This window comes from Dendrobates tinctorius, unplaced genomic scaffold (assembly GCF_039654945.1).
Source record: "Dendrobates tinctorius isolate UK_male_01 unplaced genomic scaffold, ASM3965494v1 ptg000166l, whole genome shotgun sequence".
NCBI lineage: Eukaryota > Metazoa > Chordata > Amphibia > Anura > Dendrobatidae > Dendrobates > Dendrobates tinctorius.
The window spans coordinates 13,990,220-14,014,217 of NW_027361833.1; the positions used below are offsets into that span (position 1 = coordinate 13,990,220).

The 23,998-nt window shown below is 43.3% G+C and overlaps 1 protein-coding gene across 1 annotated transcript in view; it reads right to left on the minus strand.

Annotated features, from left to right (window-relative positions):
• CFAP47 (cilia and flagella associated protein 47) overlaps positions 1 to 23,998 on the minus strand; it is a 926,770-nt gene that overhangs the window by 622,228 nt on the left and 280,544 nt on the right. Inside the window, exons 28-29 of the mRNA XM_073550693.1 lie at positions 3,998 to 4,095; positions 664 to 807 (exon numbers count right to left, since the gene is read on the minus strand). Of these exons, the coding sequence (XP_073406794.1) occupies positions 664 to 807; positions 3,998 to 4,095 (242 nt within the window). The remainder of the gene's footprint in view (positions 1 to 663; positions 808 to 3,997; positions 4,096 to 23,998) is intronic.

Genomic DNA, 23,998 nt, shown 5'->3' on the forward strand with positions numbered 1-23,998 from the left:
TATGCTGCTGTCAGATTATGGAGCAAAAAGCTGCTGATAGATATCAGAAAAATAGAGGACTACCCCTACAAACAAATTAGGCTATGTTCACAATTTGCGTTTTTTGCTTCGTTTTTTTATGCAAATTAAAAGCGGAGTTTTACATTACCAGCAAAAGCTATGAGATTTCAGAAATCTCATGCACACACAGTGGTTTTTTTTCCTGACTGATTTGGAAAACTTTTGCGTTTTTGAAAAATGCAGCATGTCACTTCTTTCAGCGTTTTTGCAGTGTTTTTCAAACATAGAAAGCAATGAGTAAGTGCAAAAACATTGTAAGAACACAGGCATCAGGTATTCCTGTGTTTTTGGTGCAGGAAACTCAGGAAAAACAAGCACTAAGCTGTACCAGCATGCACAAGAGACCAGAAAAATGAAGCAAACAATGTGGCAAAAATGCAGCAAAAAAAACACCTTTTTTAAGAAGCTTCTTTACTGCCAAGAGAGCAGGTTTTGCCTGCATAGAAAAAAAAATGCAGCAAAAGCGCAACGTGTGAACATAGCCTTAGAAATAGCATCCCAACAATGCAGGACTTTTGGTTCAGTTGAAATAAGCATCTAATTAATCGCAAAAATGCTAGCATATTTTCACAATAATATATAACGTAGTTAACGTTTACTCACCTGAAATAGATTCTTCATATGTAGAACTTGTAATAACCCCAAGAGAACTGGAGGATGTGCTATGAGAAGGTGTATCTGGTATATGGCAGGGGCGTAGAACTGCTTCCGCTATGCCACCATTTTTTCCATTAATTCCATTGTGGCCTAGATAATAATATAGAAAATCATCTAATCACACCACTAACATGTTATAATGTAACAACTGTAATCATATCTGTATTTTAACAGCACATGACCTTTTGCAAAACATCTATAAAAAACAGAAAGAATAATTGTTAAAGTATTTCCTGACTAATACCTCTGACACAAACAGCTGACATATAGTACTGTATATGTAAAGAGAAGACTTGGGAAATAAAAGAGCAATAGGGTCTTATCTGATGACCAGGGCTGGCGTTAGGGGCAGGCAGACCAGGCAGGTGCCTAGGGCCTCCGCTCTTCCAGGTGCCCCCAGCCATAAGAGTGCCACCCCCCATCATTCATTCAACTGTATCGGCATGATAGATGCCGATACAGTTGAAAACAGTGATGGAGGAGAGAGCATCAGATGACACTCCCTCTCCCATTATTCCCCCTCTGCTTGTGACTCAGCAGTGGAGCCAGTGAGGCTGGAGCAGCGTGGGAAACAAGGAGGAGAGGTGAGGTAGGTGTGTATGTGTGGGTGCACTATACTGTGTGGTGTGTGTGGGCGCTATACTGTGTGTTGGGGGGCTGCACAACACTGTGTGTTGGAGTAGCTGCACTACACTGTGTATGGGGGGAGCTACACTATACTGTGTGTATGGAAGAGCTGCACTGTACTGTGTGTTGGGGGCAGCTGCACTATGCTGTGTGTTAGAGAGCTGCACTATACTGTGTGTTGGGGAGCTGCACTATGCTGTGTGTTGGGGGAGTTGCATTATACTGTGTGCGGGGGGAGCTACACTATACTGTGTGTGTGGAAGAGTTGCACTGTACTTTGTGTTGGGGGCAGCTGCTCTATACTGTGTGTTAGAGAGCTGCACTATACTGTGTGTTGGGGAGCTGCTGCACTATGCTGTGTTTTGGGGGAGCTGCACTATACTGTGTGCAGGGGAGCTGCACTATACTGTGTGCGGGGGGAGCTGCACTATACTGCACTATATGCGCAGAGAGCAATGAATTCTCACTGCTCTCTGCACGCACAGTACCGGCGTGCATAGTAATGAGTATTCCGGCAGCTGTGCTCTTGTGAGCAGCGCATAACGTCCCTGCCATGTGCTGCTTACAAACATAAAGCTGCTGGCATCAGAACGAGATGCTGCAAGGGAGCGCCAGGAAGGTAAGGGTAAAGTTTTTTTTTAATGTTTTCTGATGGGGCGATCATTCCTGCCAAGATAGGGATGAGGGGGCCATTGACACCAGGATATGGATGAGGGGGCATGCACACCAAGATAGGGATGAGGGGGCCATGCATACCAGGGTAGGAATATTAAGCACAGAATTTACCACATTTTTTGGGGTCAAATTTTTTTTACCTAATTTCCTCCTCTAAAACCTAGATGTGTCTTGTGGTCTGATGTGTCTTATACTCCGAAAAATACGGTAAGTTGTTAATCGGTGAGAGTCCGACCACGGGTACCCACATCAGAACGGGAAACTTTTATCCTAAAAGAATGGAGCGGCACATGTGCGACCTGTGTTCCATAAATTCCCTATGGGACTGACAAGCGCTGCACTGGGATTTTTCTGAAAACCTTATAGGGAATATAGGGAATGAATGGAGCAGTAGTTCAGTGTCCGAGCTACTGTGTCATCTTAACAGGTCATAGAATCATAGAATCATAGAATCATAGAATCGTAGAGTTGGAAGGGACCTCCTGGGCCATCTGGTCCAACCCCCTGCTCAAAGCAGGATTCGCTAAATCATCCCAGTCAGATGTCTGTCCAGCCTCTGTTTGAAGACTTCCATTGAAGGAGAACTCACCACTTCTCGTGGCAGCCTGTTCCACTCATTGATCACTCTAACTGTCAAAAAGTTTTTTCTAATATCTAATCTGTGTCTCCTCCCATTCAGTTTCATCCCATTGCTTCTAGTCTTTCCTTGTGCAAATGAGAATAAAGTTGATCCTTCTACAATGTGACAGCCCTTTAGATATTTGTAGACAGCAATTAAGTCTCCTCTCAGTCTTCTCTTTTGCAAACTAAACATTCCCAAATCCTGCAACCTTTCCTCATAAGACAGGGTTTGCAGACCGGTCACCATTCTGGTCGCTCTTTTCTGAACTTGCTCCAGTTTGTTGATGTCTTTTTTAAAATGTGGTGCCCAAAACTGGACACAATATTCCAGATGAGGTCTGACCAAAGAGGAGTAGAGGGAAATAATGACTTCACGTGATCTAGACTGTATGCTTCTGTTAATACATCCTAGAACTGCATTTGCCTTTTTTGCTGCTGCATCACACTGTTGACTCATATTCAGTCTGTGATCTATTAGTATACCCAAGTCTTTTTCACATGTGCTGTCACTTAGCCCTATTCCTCCCATTCTATATATGCTTTTTTCATTTTTATTGCCCAGATGTAGTACTTTGCATTTCTCCCTGTTAAAAACCATTCTGTTAGTTACTGTCCACTTCTCCAGTTTATTTAAATCTTTTTGAATCCTCTCTCTCTCTTCTCTAGTATTAGCTATCCCTCCTAGCTTTGTGTCATCAGCAAATTTAATCAGTTTACCCTCAATTCCTTCATCTAAATCGTTGATAAAGATGTTGAACAATACAGGGCCCAGGACAGAGCCCTGTGGTACCCCACTTGAGACATTCTTCCAACTGGATGTGCAGCCATTTACGACCACTCTTTGGGTCCGATCACTAAGCCAGCTATGAATCCACCTAACAGTTGCCTTGTCCATTCCATACTTAGTCATTTTTTCAATAAGGATTGTATGAGAGACTTTGTCAAATGCTTTTGGGAATACTGTAAATGTTTCCCGAACTGCAGAACAGTGCGGGTCCCAGCATTCAGACACCCACCAATCAGCAACTATCTTGATTATAACTTGTTTCGATCAGACAACTCCTTTAGTGCATCCATGACTCAAATAGAAAAATACAAATGTAGTAATTATAAATATCAAATCTAACGTATTTGCAATTTCTTTTTAAGTCTATGCAAGAAGAGAACAATTATGTTTTTACACTCATATCTATTATCAAAAATGTTGGTAAACCCCATAAGGTATAGTCCACAAGTAACCTCATATACTAATTATGATCATTGAAAATAGCTAAATTGCTGGCAAATGATTTAAAATTATTCATTTATTAGCAGCACTATACATATTATTTTACTATGTTAAATCTCAAGGAATTACCACTTTTTAGGATGACTTGATCTGAGCGGTGGTACGCAAGGTATGGATATGCAGTCAATATGCAATTTTCAGCCACTGCAGCAACCTGGAGGTGGAACCTGAAATAAAGAAATCAGGAAATGTGATTTCAGATTTCTGACTGGCTTTCAAAGGAGGATGGTAATGACAGGCATGAGAATCATCAGGAGATACCTAGCTGTCATGACAACCTAACGCCTACCCACGATCATGTCACGGACCTGCTGATGAATGTACTGAACAACGCTCGACCCCTGTTAACGCATGTTAAATTCTGCTGTCAGAGATTGACAGCGGAATATCACAGGTTAACAGCTAGTGATGGAGTTTCTCACCATGCGCAGCTGTTAGAGGCCATCATGTGCGGGTAAAGATGCGGGATTGGTGTGCTAGCCCACATCAAAAGCAGGGACACGGCATATGTCATGAAGGGGTTCAAGGGAATCTGTCACCAGATTTTTGCTGCCTAGGCTGACAGCAACAGAATGTAAAGACAGAAAGCCTGATTACAAATGATGTGTCAATTACTCTGCTTCTTGCTGTAGTTTTGATAAAATCACTTATATATGCAGGAGGTTATAACTAGAGGACTAGTAACCCTGCCAGGTAGTCAAACCACAATCCCACCACTGATTGACAACTTTCTTCTTATGTACAGTGTGCACAGAAAGCTGCTAATCAGTGGTGTGGGTGGGGTTATTCAGAGCTCAGCATTTAGAGAACTGATAGATCTGCAGCAGATAAAACTGCAGCAACCAGTAACGTATGTGATAAAATCGCTGGACTAAGGGTTTTCCCACACGCATCACGCAGCTTTCAGATGGGTAGTAAAAACCTGGTGACAGATTTTAAATTTTAACATTGCTTCTATGGAAAGACTTGGTGCAAGCCCCTCTCTTTAGTAGATCTCAGGGAATGGTCTGGTTTTTACCCTTTCACCCGTACACTGGGATCTGGCTGCAGAGGCATCCCTGCGGCATCCATAAAGAAGCTGCTGGCCTGTGGAGTGAATTAACACTAAACCACCTCAGGTCAGCGTGGAGGAGACAATGACAATTAGTAGACAGGGATGTGGTCAGGATCGTCCAGGTAAAGTCCATGGAGGCCAGGCAAAGAATAATACAATCATAAAATGGTAGAGTTGGAAGGGACCTCCTGGGTCATCTGGTCCAACCCCCTGCTCAAAGCAGGATTCACTATCATAGTGCTTAACAAGTGTGACCAACTTTTTACTATTGTTGATGCCTATGCAGCATCAATAGTAAAAGATAGAATGTTAAAAATAATAATAAAAAAAAAAATATAGGGATATAATTACCCTTCATTGGCCCCCGAAGTCGTCCCGCCTCTCAACGATGCTGCCGGCAGCTTCCGTTCCCAGGGATGCCTTGCGACAATGACCTCTGATGACGTAGCAACACACGAGACCGCTACGTCATCAGAGGTCATTCGCGCAATGCATCCCTGGCAGCGTGGCTGAGAGGCAGGAGGACTACGGGGGCCGACAGAGGGTAAGTATATCCCTATTTTTTATTTTAATTCTTTTTTCTACAGGGATATGGTACCCAGGGCATGGAGGAGAGTCTCTTCTCCTCCAGACTCTGGGTACCATCCGCAAATGAAGCGCTCACTTTACGCATGGTGGGCATAGCCACATGCGTAAAGTAAGCGCTTCAATGCAATCCTATGGCGGCGGAATTGCCGCAATTCCGCAGAAAGAATGGACATTGATGCGGATTTTACCGCTATGCGATTCGCAGCCGTAAAATCCGCAGCATGGGCAAAGCAACTGCGGAATCCCATAGGATTGCATAGGAATGTGTTTTCGTTGCGTTTTTAAGCATTTCCGCTGCGGCAAAAACACTGCAGAAACGCTTAAAAAACGCAACGTGGGAACACAGCCTTACTTTCAAAAAGTTTGACATTATGCATAATTAGTTTTTAAACTCTCCATGGTAAAGTTCAACAAAGGTACCTAAAGGTTTAATCAATAAAGCAGTAGGTCAAAGAGTCAGATCAGAAATTCTGGAGAGCAGTCAAGAATAACTGCACCAGGTGCAAAAGTGTGCAAAAACTGGACAGGTTTTTCTTGAGGATTTAAATAGGGCTCTGTCCACTGAACCCTGCACTGCCATTGGTCCACCAAGAAATGACATTAAAAGGACTTGGTTCTGTAACGTGTGCTTTGCCGAGCAGGTGAGTGGTCACTCTTCTGACAAAATATGATTTGGATGTGAATATGCCACCCAGGTATATCATCATAGCTGCAAGGAGTTTGTATGTTCTCCCCGTGTTTGCGCTGGTTTCCTCCGGGTACTCCGGTTTCCTCCCACACTCCAAAGACATACTGATAGGGAATTTAGATTGTGAGCCCCATCGGGGACAGTGCCGATAATGTCTGTAAAGCACTGTGAAATTAATGACGCTATATAAATGAGTGATATAAATAAATAAATAGCTGCCTCCACTGCTAGCAGAATTGCCTGCTAAATCAAAGTGCTGCTGCCTGAAAAAGGAGGTAGGAAATACTGGAAGATAGTCAGTATGTTTATTCTGCCTTAACTTATGCCTATTTATACAATGGAATGACTTCTGTCAGACACGTCTCGCTCCAAAAAGTAAATGTACTACACACCACCTGACCCATCCCACATTCTTGCATGATTCTAACTCTTCTACAGCTCTCATTACTGGCTTACAACCAGGATTCTGTCCACTTAGCTGCAACTCTCCAAAGATTGAAAATAAATAATGCCTAAGGCCAGGTTCAGATTGCGTTAGGGCAGTCCGTTCAACATATGCGTTAAACGGACTGCGCTAATGCAACTGCCTTTTTTGGATCATGTTATGCGATCACGCAAGCGCAGATGCTCCATCTGCGCTAGCAGTGACGGACCCTAGAATGCTGCAGCCCACATCCGAGAGTCCGTCACAGCATGACGGCACATCGCTAACGCATGCCGATTAGGACATGCGTTAGTGATGCGCCACGTTATGGTAGTCTATGGCAGCGTTAATGGATGCATTACATTGCGTTAATGCCACGGTGTAACGCAGTCTGTTAGGCAGACTGCCATAATGCAATCTGAACCCGGCCTTAGGGCCCCGTCACACATAGCAATCTCGCTAGCGACATCGCTGCTGAGTCACAAGTTTTGTGACACAACAGTGATCTCACCAGCGAGATCGCTGTGTGTGACAGCGATCAGCGACCGGCCCCCCTGCCGGTATCGCTGATCGCTCTTGGAAAGCCCTGGACATTTCTTTGATCGCTGGTCTCCCGCTGGCCAGCATGCATCGCTGCATGTGACAGGCGGGAGACCAGCGATCAGCTGGTAACTAACGTACACATCGGGTATCTAAGGGACGTGCATCACTTAGAAACCCGATGTGTACTTTAGTTACCAGCGCGCTGATGCAGGGAGCTGGTAACTAAGGTACACATCGGGTTTCTAAGTGACGCACGTCCCTTAGATACCCGATGTGTACGTTAGTTACCAGCTCCCTGCATCAGTACGCTGGTAACTAATGTACACAGTGACGCCGCGCGCTCGGCTTCGCTGGTGCTGATCACTGGTGAAGCTGTCTGTTTGACAGCTCACCAGCGATCGTGTAGCGACTCACCTGCGGTCCTGACACGTTGATATCGTTGTCGGGATCGCTGGTGAGTCGCTATGTGTGACGGGGCCTTTAGACTTTCCACCACCGAAAAAACTCAATCCAATGACAACTCAGAGTACTTAGCCCCAGAACTGTGACACTCCTGCACTTATGTGTAAATTAACTGTAATATGCAAACGAAGTTGATCCAGGGAGCTAGTCTGATTGCCCTATGTGGAGTCAGGAAGGATTTTTTTTCCCCAGCTTACTGTTGCCACATGGGTTTTTTTTGCCTTCCTCTGGATCAACATGTTAGGGCAAGTTAGGAGAGGATATGGGTTGAACTAGATGGACTTAAAGTCTTCCTTCAACCTTAATAACTATGATACTATGTTACTAAGTGCAGTGAAACAAAATTGTCATTTTGCGATAAAATGCTCTGTATTTTTTATATATTCATACAGTAGTTTTATGTTAACTGCTTCTTGAAAGTCCACCAAGGTATATGAGTATATCTAATGACAATGAAGCGCTGCATCATCACATAAATATGATTTATTTTTCTTTGTCTACTGTATTTAAAATGTAAATAGCTGGTAATTATTAAACTTCATGACAAATCTATTAGATGTGAGGCTATTAAAAAGACAGCATTACAATCCATTAGATATAGCCAGACTGCAATATGAGCACTGCTGAAAATATGCAATGAACTGACGAAAATTAGATTAAATGAGCAGATTAAGGTACAGGTCTTTCTCATTTTCTTGATTTGAAAGAATGAATTAATTTATGGCAGTATATTAAAAGTACTTTGGAACTTAGTTAGCATTCTAAGGTTGAACAAATTAGCTTAATGCTCTTCCAGATATTTTTATGCAAAATTAATGACTAACTATAGTAATCCAAGCAAAAACTACAAAATAAAAGGGCTGCCAATATGTTTAGATTTTATGTGGTGTGGACGGGGACATAAAGACCCCATCTAAATTTAGGTAAGGTTACATTCTCACTGACAACATCATGATTATATGTTTCCACCCCTCCACTCCAAAGCCTGTTTTCACCTTCCTGAACAAGCCAATTTTTTCCATTCTGACACTTTATGTGGTAATATCTCTGGAGCGTTTCAACGCATCCTAGTGATTCTTCAACGGATCCTAGTGAATGTTTTCCCGCAACATATTATACTTCATGATAATAGTAACACTTTTTTTATACAACCTGCGCTTATATGTAATAAATTGGAAATTTAGTGAAAATATTGAAAATTTTGCAATTTTCAAACTTTTCATTTTTATGCTCTTATACCAGAGAGTTAATAAATAACATTTCCCCACATGCCTATTAAAATTAGTACAATTTCTGAAACATATTTTTTGTTGTTAGAAAGTTAGAGGGGTTAAAATTTGATCAGCAATTTCTCATTTTTCCAACAAAATTTACCAAACCATTTTTTAGGGACCACATCATATTTGAAGTGACTTTGAGGAGCCAATGTGACAGAAAATGCCCAAAAGTAACACCATTCTAAAAACTGTACAATTCAAAGTCCTCAAAGCCACATTCAAGACATTTATTAACCCTTCAGGTGCTACACAGTAAATAATGCAATGTGGAAGGAAAACATTTTACTTATTTTCACAAAAATATTACTTTAGCCCCAATTTTTTTATTTTCACAAGGGTAACAGGAGAAAATGGACCCCAAAATTTGTTGTGTACGCCAATACTCCATATGTAGGAAGAAAACTACTGTTTTGGTGCAAAGCAGGGCTCGGAAGTGAAGGAACGCAAAATTGGCTGAAGCGGATGTCATGTTTTCAGAGCCCCTGATGTGCCTAAACAGGTGAACCCAGTTTGGAAACTACACGACTCACTGAACTTATCTAGAGGTGTGGTGAGAACCTTGAACCCACAGGTACTTCACAAAAATTTTATATCGCTGAGCCATAAAAATGAAAAACTACATTTTTCTCACAAAAAATGTTGCTTTATCCCCAAATATTTCATTTTCACAAGGATAACAGGAGAAAATGAGCCATACAATTTGTTGCGCAATTTCTCCTGAGAACATTGATACCACATACTGTATGTTGTGGAAAACTAAATTTTGGGCGCACAGTAATGCTGGGAAGGGAGGGAGCGCCAATTGACATTTGGAACGCAAAATTGGATGGAATAGATAGCGAGCGCCATGTCGCATTTGCAGAACTCCTGATGTTCCTAAACAGTAGAAATCCCTCACAAGTGATCCCATTTTGGAAACTATACCCTCAAAGAACTTAACTAGAGATCTGATGAGCACCTTGAACCCACAGGTACTTAATATAATTTTTATCGTTGAGCCATGAAAATTAAAAAATAAATTTTTCCCACAAAAATATTGCTTTAGCCCTAAATTTTTCACTTTCACAAGGGTAAATAAGGGAAATGAACCATACAATTTGCTATGCATTTTGTCCTGGATACACAGATGCCCCTTAAGTTTTTTAAACTAATGTTTGGGAACACCGCAGGGCTCGGAAGGGAAGGAGTGCCAATTGAATTCTGGAACAGATTGCGAATGCCCCAGATATGCCAAAACAGCAGAAATCGCCAAGCGATTTACAAAATTGGGCTGAGTCAATGGAAAATTACAATATTTCCACTAAAATGTTACTTTAGCCTCAGGTTTTCAAATTTCAAAAGGGATAATAGGAGAAAATGGATAACAAAATGTGTTACACAATTTTCCAAGTGCCCCAATACCTCATGTGTGTCCAATATGGGACATCATTTGATCATTTATATTAACTAAGTACCCTACATTATTTTCATGCACTATTGCTGTTAAATTATTTGCTTTTCATGTTTTTATCTTGGGATTTGTCTATTTAGTGGCCAATGTGAACATGTGCTTACATGCTGCATACACACCAACTTATATTCTAGTTCATCTCTAGTCTCCAGGTGTTTTCTTTTCAGTGTTTTTGCATTTTATGCAAATAAAGGAATGGCCTCCCTTTCCTTTGAGGTGGACATTACATTGATATAGTTTCCTATGCCTGAGACTAGGACGGTCCAGAGTAAAGTCACCGTGATGTGATGGGATGGCTTTATAATTTTTTTCAGCAAAATTATGTTAATTAAGCATCCTATATTTTTTCATGCACTACTGTTGTTTATTTGCTGCAGGTTATTTGCTTTTTATGTTTTTATCTTGGGTTTTGTCTTTTAGTGGCCAGTGTGACTATATGTTTACATGCTGCATGCACACCAACTTCCAAATTCTAGTTAATCTCTTCAGGTATTTTCCTAGCAGTGCATATAGTAAGATAGAATCGCTATATTAATAGTCAGGTTTACAAGCAATGGACATAGTGGTCAAAAACCTACATTATAATCATGATCCCATTCAAATGTACAGTTGATACTAGAAGTTTTCATACACTATATAAAAAGACACAAGTGCATGTTTTTTTCAATATCTGACATGAAATCAAAATAAACCTTTGTCGGTTTAGCTCAATTAGGATTACCATAATTAATATTTACCAAATGCCAGAATTATTAGAGAGAGAGAATGTTTTAAGGCATTTTACTAATTACTGCAAAGTCAAAAGTTTACATACACTAAGATTACTATGCCTTTAAACAATTCTGGACTGCCCATATGATGATGTCATGTGATTCGAAGCTTCTTTTTTTTTTGGCAACATCTGAGTAGGTTAGAGACACACCTGTGGATGTATTTTAATTAGTGTTGAGCTTTCCGATACCGCAAGTATCGGGTATCGGCCGATATTTGCCGTATCGGAATTCCGATACCGAGTACCGATACTTTTTTCGTATCGGATACCGGAATCGGAAGTCCAAAATGCAATGAGCCACTTTTGTGGCTCTGATTGGCTGCCGAAATGACGTCATCATGATGGGCTGTCTGTGCGCATCATGATGCGCCGTCAGTTCGGGCCTTCGGGGGGGCTGTGCCGACTGTCCGGGGGTCTGTGCCGGCCTGCCGGTGGTCTGTGCAGGCTCCAGGGGTCTGTGCCGGCCTGCCGGTGGTCTGTGCAGGCTCTGGGGGTCTGTGCCGGCCTGCCGGGGGGGCTGTGCCGGCCTGCCGGTGGTCTGTGCAGGCTCCGGGGGGCTGTGCCGGCCTGCCAGGGGGCTGTGCCGGCCTGTCGGTGGTCTGTGCAGGCTCCGGTGGTCTGTGCCGGCCTGCCGGGGGGCTGTGCCGGCCTGCCGGTGGTCTGTGCAGGCTCCGGGGGGCTGTGCCGGCCTGCCGGTGGTCTGTGCAGGCTCCAGGGGTCTGTGCAGGCATCGTCCGATGGGACTACAAGTCCCATCGGGCGATGCCTGCTACCATGACAGTGATTGACACATTAGCCAATGATGGGACAGTAGTAGTCCCATCATCCGGCTAATGTGTTGAATGTAAAAAAAAAAAAAAAAAATAAAAAATTTACATGCTACATACATGCTACATACATACAACATGCATACTACATATATACTACATGTAACATACATACTACATGCAACATGCATACTACATACATGCTACATACTACATGCATGCTACATACATGCTACATACTACATACATGCTACATACATACTACATGCATGCAACATACATACAACATGCATGCAACATGCATACTACATATATACTATATATACTACATGTAACATACATACTACATATATACTACATGCTACATACATGCTACATACTACATACATGCTACATACTACATACATAATACATATATACTACATGCATGCAACATACATACAACATATATACTTCATGCATACTACATATATACTATATATACTACATGTAACATACATACTACATATATACTACATGCTACATACATGCAACATACATACTACATACATGCTACATACATACTACATACATAATACATATATACTACATGCATGCAACATACATACAACATATATACTACATGCATGCAACATGCATACTACAGCAATGGCATAAAGTGAGACTAGGGACTTTTTTTTTTTTTTAAGTGGTGGAGGAATACAGTGCGGAAGGATACCTACCTTCCGTCATTGTATTCCTGGAGCTGGTAGAGAACGGTAGCATCAGCTGATGCTGCTGTTCTCCACGCAAGATGGACGTGGGACCCTCGTGGACTTCTGCGGATCGGGGTAAGTATATTGGTGTTTTTTTATTTTGATATTTATTCCTCAAGGGGACAATGGCTTCGGGGATCAAAGTGACAAGTGACGGTGAGTATGTACTCTATGTTATATGTACTGTATGTCTATATGTATGTATTGTATGTAGTATATATGTATGTTGCATGCATGTAGTATATATGCAGTATATATGTAGCATGCATGTTGCATGCATGTGGTATATATGTAGTATGTATGTAGCATGTATGTAGTATGTAGCATGTATGTAGTATGTATGTTGCATGTATGTAGCATGTAGTGTGTATGTATGTAGCATGTATGTAGTATGTATGTTGCATGTATGTAGCATGTAGTGTGTATGTTGCATGTATGTAGCATGTAGTATATATGTAGTATGTATGTTACATGTAGTATATATAGTATATATGTAGTATGCATGTTGCATGCATGTAGTATATATGTTGTATGTATGTTGCATGCATGTAGTATATATGTATTATGTATGTAGCATGTATGTAGTATGTATGTTGCATGTATGTAGCATGTAGTATATATGTAGTAAGTATGTTACATGTAGTATATATGTAGTATGCATGTTGTATGCATGTAGTATATATGTTGTATGTATGTTGCATGCATATAGTATATATGTATTATGTATGTAGTATGTAGCATGTATGTAGTATGTAGCATGTATGTAGCATGTAGTATATATGTAGTATGTATGTTACATGTAGTATATATAGTATATATGTAGTATGCATGTTGCATGCATGTAGTATATATGTTGTATGTATGTTGCATGCATGTAGTATATATGTATTATGTATGCAGTATGTAGTATGTAGCATGTATGTAGCATGCATGTAGTATGTAGCATGTATGTAGTATGCATGTTGCATGTAGTATATATGTAGTATGTATGTTACATGTAGTATATATGTAGTATGCATGTTGTATGTATGTAGCATGTAAATTTTTTTTTTTTTTTTTTACATTCAACACATTAGCCGGATGATGGGAATACTACTGTCCCATCATTGGCTAATGTGTCAATCACTGTCATGGTAGCAGGCATCGCCCGATGGGACTTGTAGTCCCATCGGACGATGCCTGCACAGACCCCCGGAGCCTGCACAGCCCACCAGCAGGCCGGCACAGCCCCCCGGCAGGCCGGCACAGACCACCGGAGCCTGCACAGCTCCCCGGCAGGCCGGCACAGCCCCCCGGCAGGCCTGCACAGACCACCGGAGCCTTCACAGACCACCGGCAGGCCGGCACAGCCCCCCGGCAGGCCTGCACAGACCACCAGAGCCTGCACAGACCACCGGCAGGCCTGCACAGACCACCGGCAGGCCTGCACAGACCACCGGAGCCTGCACAGACCCCCCGGCAGGCCGGCACAGCCCCCCGAAAGGCCCGTACAGACCCCAGAGAGGCTGTACAAGGCAAAAATAGGGTTTTTCTTATTCCGATACCGGAAGTCCCATAGACTTGAATGGGACTTCCGGTATCGGAATCGGCGATACCCGATATTTTTTTTAGATCGGCCGATACCATCCAATACGATACTTTTAAGTATCGGACGGTATCGCTCAACACTAATTTTAATGCAAACCTGTAACACACTGCTTCTTTGTGTAGAATCAAGGGAAAGAAATCAGCCAAGACATCAGGAAGAGAAATGTGGACTTGTACAAGTCTGGACCACCCTTGAGTACAATTTCAAGATACCTGAAGGTGCCTTGTTCATCTGTACAAACAATTATACACAAGTACAAACAAGATCGGAATGTCCACCCATCATACAACTCAGGAAGGAGATGGGTTATGTGTCCCAGAGATGAACGTGCCAGACATGCCAATGTCAACCCAAGGACAAAAGCAAAAAATCTTGTGAAGATGATGGCCAAAGCTGATAAGATTGTGTCAATATTGTGAGGTAGCAATGTTATTCGGGTAGGGGATGCTAGCTCAGCAGCCACAAAATCAGATACGGCACAGATTTTTCACAAAGCAAGCATAGTCCATGCGGTTTATTCAACATCATAAATCAACAGCAGCAACAAAACTTCATATAAACAGCAGAGCGTCCATGGCAGAGTTTCACTCTGTAAACCCTGTGTTCACACAGGTTGTACAATGTCCAGCATACAGGCTCTCTTAGCCTCACTTATCTCACCCACGTCTGGGTTTCCTCATGGCTGCTTCAGCTTACTGCAGACATTCATTCCCTCCCCTGGGAACTCTCAGACACGTGCAGCCATTCACCACAGCCACTTCACAGGCTGTTAGCCAGGAAGCTCCATTTCAGCGGGACCTTCCACACTAGATCAATCAGGTCCCAGCATTCACCCCATGTGACCTACCCTGGCCACAGTATATGGTCCATAGCCACGCCCACCGGGTCACATGACTCTGACCTCATCACAGGTCCTTAAAGCATTTACACACTTTTTACAACAGTGTTCTTTAAACACACCCCCTGGGTGGGTTTGTAGGTAACTGGCCAGCCCATCTCCCTAGTTACCTGGAGACTTCTCCCTGTCACATTAAAGCAGCACCTCAGCAGTATCACTGCTGATCACACATATGTCTCCATCTCAAAGCCACTCACTTTGAGATACATAATGGCCATTCAGTATTCTGCCATTCATCCTTTCTCCTGGGACATCCACACAGCGCCCCCTAGCGGACACAGTGGTTACTACACCACATACCTCCCCCCTCTGTTCAAACATGTGGGGTTGAACACACATTACACCAGGGTCTCACGACCGGGCACTCACTACACCTTGCCCCACAGGTCGAGAGAACCGTCTCCATCTGTCATATGGCCTCGTTCCTACGCTAGACCTCCCCCGCCTCCAGCGGTCAGAATATCGGTCATTGGCTTTGACCCCCAGTCACGGTCTGTCTGCGTCATCAGACACTGGTTAGTCACCATCCTTTCTCTATCTAAGCGTCTTGTAAGAAATGGTACCCCACCACATCTAAGTTTACTTTTCAGTGCATTAACCTCACAGTTCTTTGCATCTGCTGTCTCTGTAGCAACCTCCAGTTCACACTGCAATCTACGGTGCAACGTATTGGCACGTTGAGCCTCTTTCTCTGCTTCTTCCACCTGGCATTTCAACTGTTTCAGACCCACATCATTTCCCTCCGCCAGGTTTTTGTACTGCTCAGAACTACGCCTTTCATCATCCATTTGCCTTAGTACAACCTACCTTCAGTTTTTTCTCCGTACAACGTAGTTGTTTGCTAGCAGATTGTCGCACTTTAATTTCTGCATCAAGCTGTTCCTCAAGTAGTGCAACCTTTGCTTCTAAGTCCTTATTCTGGCGAACCAATTGCTGATGAGCATTCTCATACTTCTGAGCATTACTACATTCTGTCTTCAGATCAGCATCCATCTGGTCAACCTGAAGTGTGGTCTTTCTCAGCTTGTCATTGGCTAATTCAACATTGCCATGTTCTTCCTCCACTTCTTCAAGCTGAACAATGCGAGACTCTAACCGCCTCTTTTCTTCCAAAGCCAGAGCACTTTCACCTCTGTTGTTGGCAATCACATCAGCCAGTTCATCTCTTTCCTGCTGTGCTTGTCTTTTAGCACACTCTGCAGCAGCAAGCTGCGTCTGCAAACGAATCACCTCTGCTTCCATACTTTTGAGTTTCTTTTTGTCTTCACACTGTTCCTCATTCAGGCCTGGCCGCTGTAAGTCTTTGTCCCACTTCTTCTCCCGCAGAAGACCTCTTACAGTTTCTGTTAGTATTCCTACCTCTTCTCTGAGGGACTTATTCAGACCTTGCCACGATGCCAGGTGACCTTTGAGCTCGAAGACTTCTTTCTCTAGCTCATCCAGTCTGTGCTCCCTTTCTCTCTCAGAGCCACAGTCACCCCTAGAGTCTGAGTCACGCTGATAATCCGAGTCAACCTTCCAGTTACCCTGTGACCGTGTGTCCACTCCAGTCACCTCATCTCCCAGCCCACCATCTGTCTTGTCACGAGACGTAAGGTCCGTCAGTTGGAAAGATGTACTTCTTTCCCCGGTCAGTTCTACTTCTGACCTGTCCACATTAGGAGGCGTCACTGTCTCAGCGTCCGCTGGCCCCACAGTCGAAACATCTTCATCGTCCGACCATACGTCATCAAACACGACAAAGTCTCGGCCCCTCTCAAAGGTATGCACTAAGTTTGGTGGCATAGTACCACCTTGACACTTCCCCTTTGTCATCTCAATCATAACTCTGACCACCGTATAATTCACAATGACCCCATGGTCGCAGCAAACCCTGATGTTTTTCTCAGTCAGAGATAAAACGAGAGGAGTTCCTGTCAGAGTCACCTGAATCTTTGAGTCCAGCCTACCAGGGACTCCTTCCTGGTGTAGCATCACGGCACACACCTGTGGCCCATCGTTATCAGGAAAATACATGCCGCACTCCTCAAAACTCATACACACACTGCGGTTCCCCAGACATACCCACTGAGGCAACCAGTGCTGCCATTTCCTGAACCACCCCAATTTGGGTCGCCGCCCCCTCCTGGGACTCCACCGCTTTTTGGGTTACCACGCCAATTTGGGTCACCGCCCCCTCTTGTGACTCCACCCCCTTTTGGGTTACCACTCCAATTTGGGTTACCGCCCCCTTCTGGGACTCCACACCTTTCTGGGCCACTACCCCGATTTGGGCCACCGCCCCTTTTTGGGATTTCCCCATGTCCGTTCTGCAGAACTTCTTATGCCACAGTTCACACAGTACAGTTTATGTCTTTTTGGGCTGGTACTGGCCCTTTAAGCACGACACCAAACCAATTCCTTCTGGCGCTGCCAGAGCTCCTGCTCTCACAAATCACTGGCACCACCGGCTGCTGTTTACACACACAGCGGCTGGTGTCCTCTTCGGAATCCCGCCGGAGTTACAGGAAGCCGCTTGTCCCCTTCGTAACCCCGCCGAGTTACCGTAAGCGGCTTGGCCCCTTCGTGACCCCACTGAGCCACAGCAAGCTGTCTTGCAAGAAACCATCGTGACCCCTCTGAGCCACAGCAATCACCTTCAGGTTTTGCAGAGGAAAAGAGGAAAAAGAAAAAAAACACACCACACAAAAAACTCACGTGTCCTGTCTGTGTGCTATTCCGGACGTACCTTCTCCGCCTGAGACTGTCCAACACACAGGGCTCACCGGGTGCTATTCAGGGAGCCGACCCTCCTCCCAGGGTTTCCCAACACATGGGCCTCACCAGGTCCAGGGGCTTAGCGGGTGCTCTTCAGGACATCCGTCTCTGCCCAACAGTCACGCCTCACCAGGTCCAAGGTCATACCACATGCTCCAGGGATCCGATTCTTCTCCTAGAACCTCCCAACACTGACCCTCCAGGACCTTGCTCACTGAACCCTCCAGGTACACAGTCTATCACTGACCCAGGTCAGTACAACACGAACACCTGTCTGTTACCTGTGTCGGCCACACAGGTCCTCGGATACCTCTTCTCCACAGAGGCACCCTATAGCAATCACCAGTCTCTTTCTCACTGACCCCGGTCAGTACAACACGATTTTCACGACCGTCACCTGCTGACCGCGCAGGTTCTCGGACCCCTCTACCGCAGAGGTATCCTATAAGTCTCTTTCTCCTGGGGAAACGGCCACACTGGGCTCACCAATCCGGACAGTGCCTTACTCACTAGGCTGCCCCACAGTTCCAGAACCACAGCCGGGCACTGGCATCCCCAACTGTCAGCCTTCCTGGCTCAGCGTTGCCCTTTGCAACTGACTTTGCAGTCCTCTTCCGTTGCTCCTAGCAACAAGGCTACAACATTCCCCATAGTTTTCTCCACCAACTGTGAGGTAGCGCTGTTATTCGGTTAGGGGATACTCACTCAGCAGCCACAAAATCAGATATGGCAAAGATTTTCCATAAAGCAAGCATAGTCCATGCGGTTTATTCAACATCATAAACCAACAGCAGCAACAAAACTTCATATAAACAGCAGAGCGTCCATGGCAGAGTTTCACTCTGTAAACCCTGTGTTCACACAGTTTGTATAATGTCCAGCATACAGGCTCTCTTAGCCTCACTTATCTCACCCATGTCCGGGTTTCCTCATGGCTGCTTCAGCTCACTGCAGACGTTCATTCCCTCCCCTGGGAACTCTCAGACACATGCAGCCATTCACCACAGCCACTTCACAGGCTGTTAGCCAGGAAGCTCCATCTCAGCGGGACCTTCCACACTGGACCAATCAGGTCCCAGCATTCACCCCATGTGACCTACCCTAGCCACATTATATGGTCCATAGCCACGCCCACTGGATCACATGACTCTGACCTCATCACAGGTCCTTCAAGCATTTACACACTCTTTACAACAGTGTTCTTTAAACACACCCCCTGGGTGGGTTTGTAGGTAACTGGCCCGCCCATCTCCCTCGTTACCTGGAGACTTCTCCCTGTCTCATTAAAGCAGCACCTCAGCAGTATCACTGCTGATCAACACATGTCTCCTCAAAGCCATGCACTTTGAGATACATAATGGCCATTCAGTATTCTGCCATTCATCCTTTGCAAATGCAAACAGAACAAAGACCTTAATTTTTGGAGACATGTTATGTGGTTTGATTAAACTATAATTGAACTGTTTGGTCACAATGACCATTGTTATGTTTGGAGGAAAAAGAGAGATGCTTGGAAGCCTAGGAATGGCAGCATTATGTTGTGGGGTTGTTTTGCTACAGGAGGGACTGGTGGACTTCTCAAAATGGATGGCATCATGAGAAAAGATTATGTGGCAATACTGAAGCAACATCTCAAAACATCAGCCAAGAAGTTAAAGCTTGGCTAATGGACAATGACCTGAAGCATACTGCCAAAATGGTAACAAAGTGGCTTAATGTTAACAAAGTTAATGTTTTGGAGTGGCCATCACAAAGACCTGATCTCAATCCTATTGAAAATTTATGGGCAAAGCTGAAAGGGCAGTTGCAAGCAAGGCGACCTACAGACCTGGATCAGTTACATCAGTTTTGTCAAGAGGAATGGGCCACAATTCCGACCAAATATTTTGAGAAGCATGAGGAAGGATAACCCAAATGTTTGACCCAAGCAAGCAGAGGCAAATCATTAAATTCTAAAACTGTCCTGCCCTTATAATTCTCCAGGTCTTTACAAGTTTGTAGATAAAGTTCTTTTTCATTTAGGTGTTAAAAAAAATTCCAAAGTTTGTAAAAGAAAAAAAAATGGTGCCATTTTCCGAGACCCGTAGCATCTTCATTTTTCAGGATCTGCGGCTGTGTGAAGGCCTATTTTTTGCATGCTGAGCTGATGTTTTTATTGATACCATTTATAGGTGAATATGATATTTTGATAGACTGCTTTTGCATTTTCTTGCAATGTTGTGACAACAAAAAAAATGTAATTCTGGTGGTTTCATTTCTTTTCTTGTTACATTGTTTACCGATCAGATTAATTTACTTTATATTTTGCTAGATTGTACTTTTCTGAATGCAGCTATACCAAACGTGTATGTTTAATGTTTAATAATAACCTAATATATACATTTAAAACCTCAGAGGAAACATGCACAATAAAAACACACATAACATATTACATCAAAGATCAAAGCCCCAGAAGTAATATATAGGTAGAACAAAACGTGAATTACGAGTTAGAATGAAACAGCACATTTATAATAAGAAATGACAATTCACTGAGCACCCACTATCACATTATTATAAGTCAATGGTAAAATAACAGCAAGTTGATTCTGGGGTATGGAAAATGTGAAAAAACACTGGAGAGGAGGAGAATATATACACCAAATTTCAAGGGCAGAGAGTAAATGGATATTTACATTAAACACGTTGAGACTAGAGATGGCCGAACCCATGGATGTTCGGGTCCGGAGAATTTGGCTGAACATTTTTAAAAAGTTTGGTTCGGCTACCAGATTGAACTCAAGCCCAGACTCTATTAAAATAAATGGGAGGGGTCCCCGAGCATCTGTGTGACAGTGCGAGAAACACCACCGGTCAGAGCACTGCGGTTTCCATGCTATCATACAGCTGTGACTGGCGTCGCCTAATGAGAGTACTACTCTTATCATCCTACAACTGATCTCACTGATAGCAGCGAGAGCAGGTGCATGATGATGGGAGTATTCACCAGCCGGCACCTATGCAATAAATAATTTAAAAATGGTGTGGGATCCTCTCTATTTTTGACAACCAGCACAGAGAAAACTGACAGCTAACTGTCAGCTTTATCTTGCCTGGTTATTAAAAATAGATGGGTCCCCATGATGTTTTTTTAAATTATTTGAATACTTTAAAAAACAGCATAGGGTTCCTCCATTTTTGACAACCAGTCAAGCTCAAGCAGACAGCTTGGTGCTGGTATTCTCAGACTAGCAAAGGACCAAGGATATTGCACTCCCTATACTAAAATAGCAGTCTGCAATCAATTCTGGCGCTTTGTAAAGTAAAATACACACACAAGGTAACCTTAGTTCACAACATTCAGGTGTTCCAGCAGCTGGAAACTCCAGTAACCTTAAAATCTCCCATGAGGTTTCCAGGTCTCACAGCTGCTGGAAGACCCGGTGGCTGTGAACTCTGATATTGAGATTACTTGAGTTCACAACCATCGGGTCTCAAGATAGCTCGAGTGCAGGACTGATGAATGGCAGAATGCAGAATGCCGGACTCACAGTCATTCATCAATCCAGCACTGGCACTTGCAAAGCAAGAGAAACACCATTTATGAACTTAGGTAACCTTACTGTACTTGTAATTAAATAAAATGAAAAAAACTACGTGGGGCCCCCCATAATTTTCATAACCAGCTCAGGGAAAGCAGTCGTCTGGATGTTGATGTTTAAATTCTGGGAATGGGCCAATAGCCTTTACTGGTTATTATAGGGGAGACCCAACCAAAAAATGACATGGGGTCTGCTCTATAATCAATAAACAGCATTAAACAGACACCTGCAGGCTGATATTAATAGCCCAGGAAAGGGCCATGGATATTGATCTTTTCCCAGACTAAAAAACATCAGCTCTCAGACACCCCAGAAATGGCACATCCATTTAAGACTGTAATAAAGACACAGCAAGAAAAAAAGTCCTTTATATGTAATAAAACTCCCCACCCTTTTACCCATTTATTACTGTAAAATAAAAAAAAACCTATTCCTCACCTGCGCAACTAGAAGATAAACGATATCTGACCCATGATGATACACATGGATTGGAGAGCAGTCACAACAGCAGTCACAAGCAGGCAGTGCTTCTCATGCTCTGCTTAGTGTGTTCTGGCAGGCACGGAGCACGGTCTTATCACTGATGTGACTGCTCTCCAAACCCTTTGGATTGAAATGGGACAGATATAGGTTATACTCTCGTTGAACAGGTGAGGAGTATGTTTTTTTTATTTTACAGTAATAAATGGGTAAAAGAGTATGGTTTATTTTATTTCAAATAAAGGACTTTATTCTTGCTGTGTCTTTATTACAATCTAACTATGGGGTTAGTAATGTGGGCGTCTTATATACGTCCTCCATTACTAACCTGTGGACATGATGTTAGCTAACATTACAAAGCTGACATCAACCCCACAACTATTACCACATTTGCTAACGCACCAGGGTAAGTGGGAAGAGCCAGGCAAAGCACCAGAATTGGTGCATCTAATAGATGCGCCTTTTCTGGGGCGTCTGCGGGCTGCTATTTAAAGGCTGGATGGGTGCCAATATCCATGGGCCCTTCTTAGTTTGAGAATACCAGTCCACAGCTGTGTGCTTTAGCTTGGCTGGTTGTCAAAATGGAGAGGAACCAATGTCATTTTTTAAAATTATTTATTCAAATCATTTAAAAAAATGGCAGGGTGACCCCTCTATTGTTGATAACCATCCAAGATAATACTGACAGCTAAAGGCCACAGGTTTTACCTTCACTTGTTAAAAATAGCGGGGACATAATTTTTTTAGTTATTTATTTAGTGCACAGGCGCAAGCTGATGAATACTCTCATCATTGTATGCCTGCTCTCACTGCTATCAGCGAGAGCAGGTGTATGATGATGAGAGTAGTACTCTCATCAGCCAACGCCTGTGACCGGCAGTAACCATTTTACCTTTTTCAACTTATCACCCCTCAGAGCTGGTGTTTCTTGTGGTGTAACACAGATGACAACATGGGAAACACCCGGATGTTCGGGCTGCCTAACCCGAACAGCAACACAGACTTCCTCTGGAAGTCCGTGTTCAGGGTTTGTGCACGAATACTAGGTGTTCGGTATCCACCCTGTACTTTACCATTTAGGTTTGCCCATCACTAATTGACACCAGTGGATCTCAATAGTGGAATAGTTATTTGCTTCATAAATATTAATTATCATCTGGACCAATGTGTTGTGACACTCACCTATATAAGAAATACACCCAACTGTAGATGTAATCTCTGAAACCTCAGATAATATGTTGGATAATCAGCACACTTTTTTCCACTGAAGAGAGCCTATAATTCAGTGATGTCACGCATTCACAAGACGGCAGTTTTTAATCTATTCAAACAGGTGTTAGAGCAGACGTGACTGACAGGAACGCTGCCAACACAGTTTGTTCGTAGTCAAGCACGGATTTAAGGCACATAACTCATCATATCCTCAGCAATCTTGCCAAGAATCATTATTAAGCACGGATTATTGTGATTGTACTTCACATACAACTGATTATGCAGCACAGGTAGGTATTTAGTCATTTATTTCTTATTTTCAAGATATCTTCTAACTCGTAATCTCTGGTCCTCTCAATATCTCCTTCTTACCTCTATATTTATATGTTCTTCACCTAATCGCCTCCAACACTTCTAGCGAGTATCCCCATCATCTGAAATTCTGTACCCCAACATGTCCGATTTTCCACATTTTGACTTTTCAGATGGAGCTTGAAAACGCATCTCTTCAAGAAAGCTTTCAGTCTGCAATGACCCAGCTGCCACCTCACCACCACCGGAGCTGCCGCAACCCCCCTAACCTACTGTGTCCTTCCCCATTATCCTGTAGATTGTAAGCCCACAAGAGCAGGGCCCTCTCCCATCTGTACTAGTCTGTCATTGTTAGTTTGTTCACTGTAGTTTATATTTGTATTTTGTATGTAACCTCTCCTCATGTACAGAACCTTGGAATCAATGGTGCTCTAAACTAAATAAGAAGAATACCTGGCATTT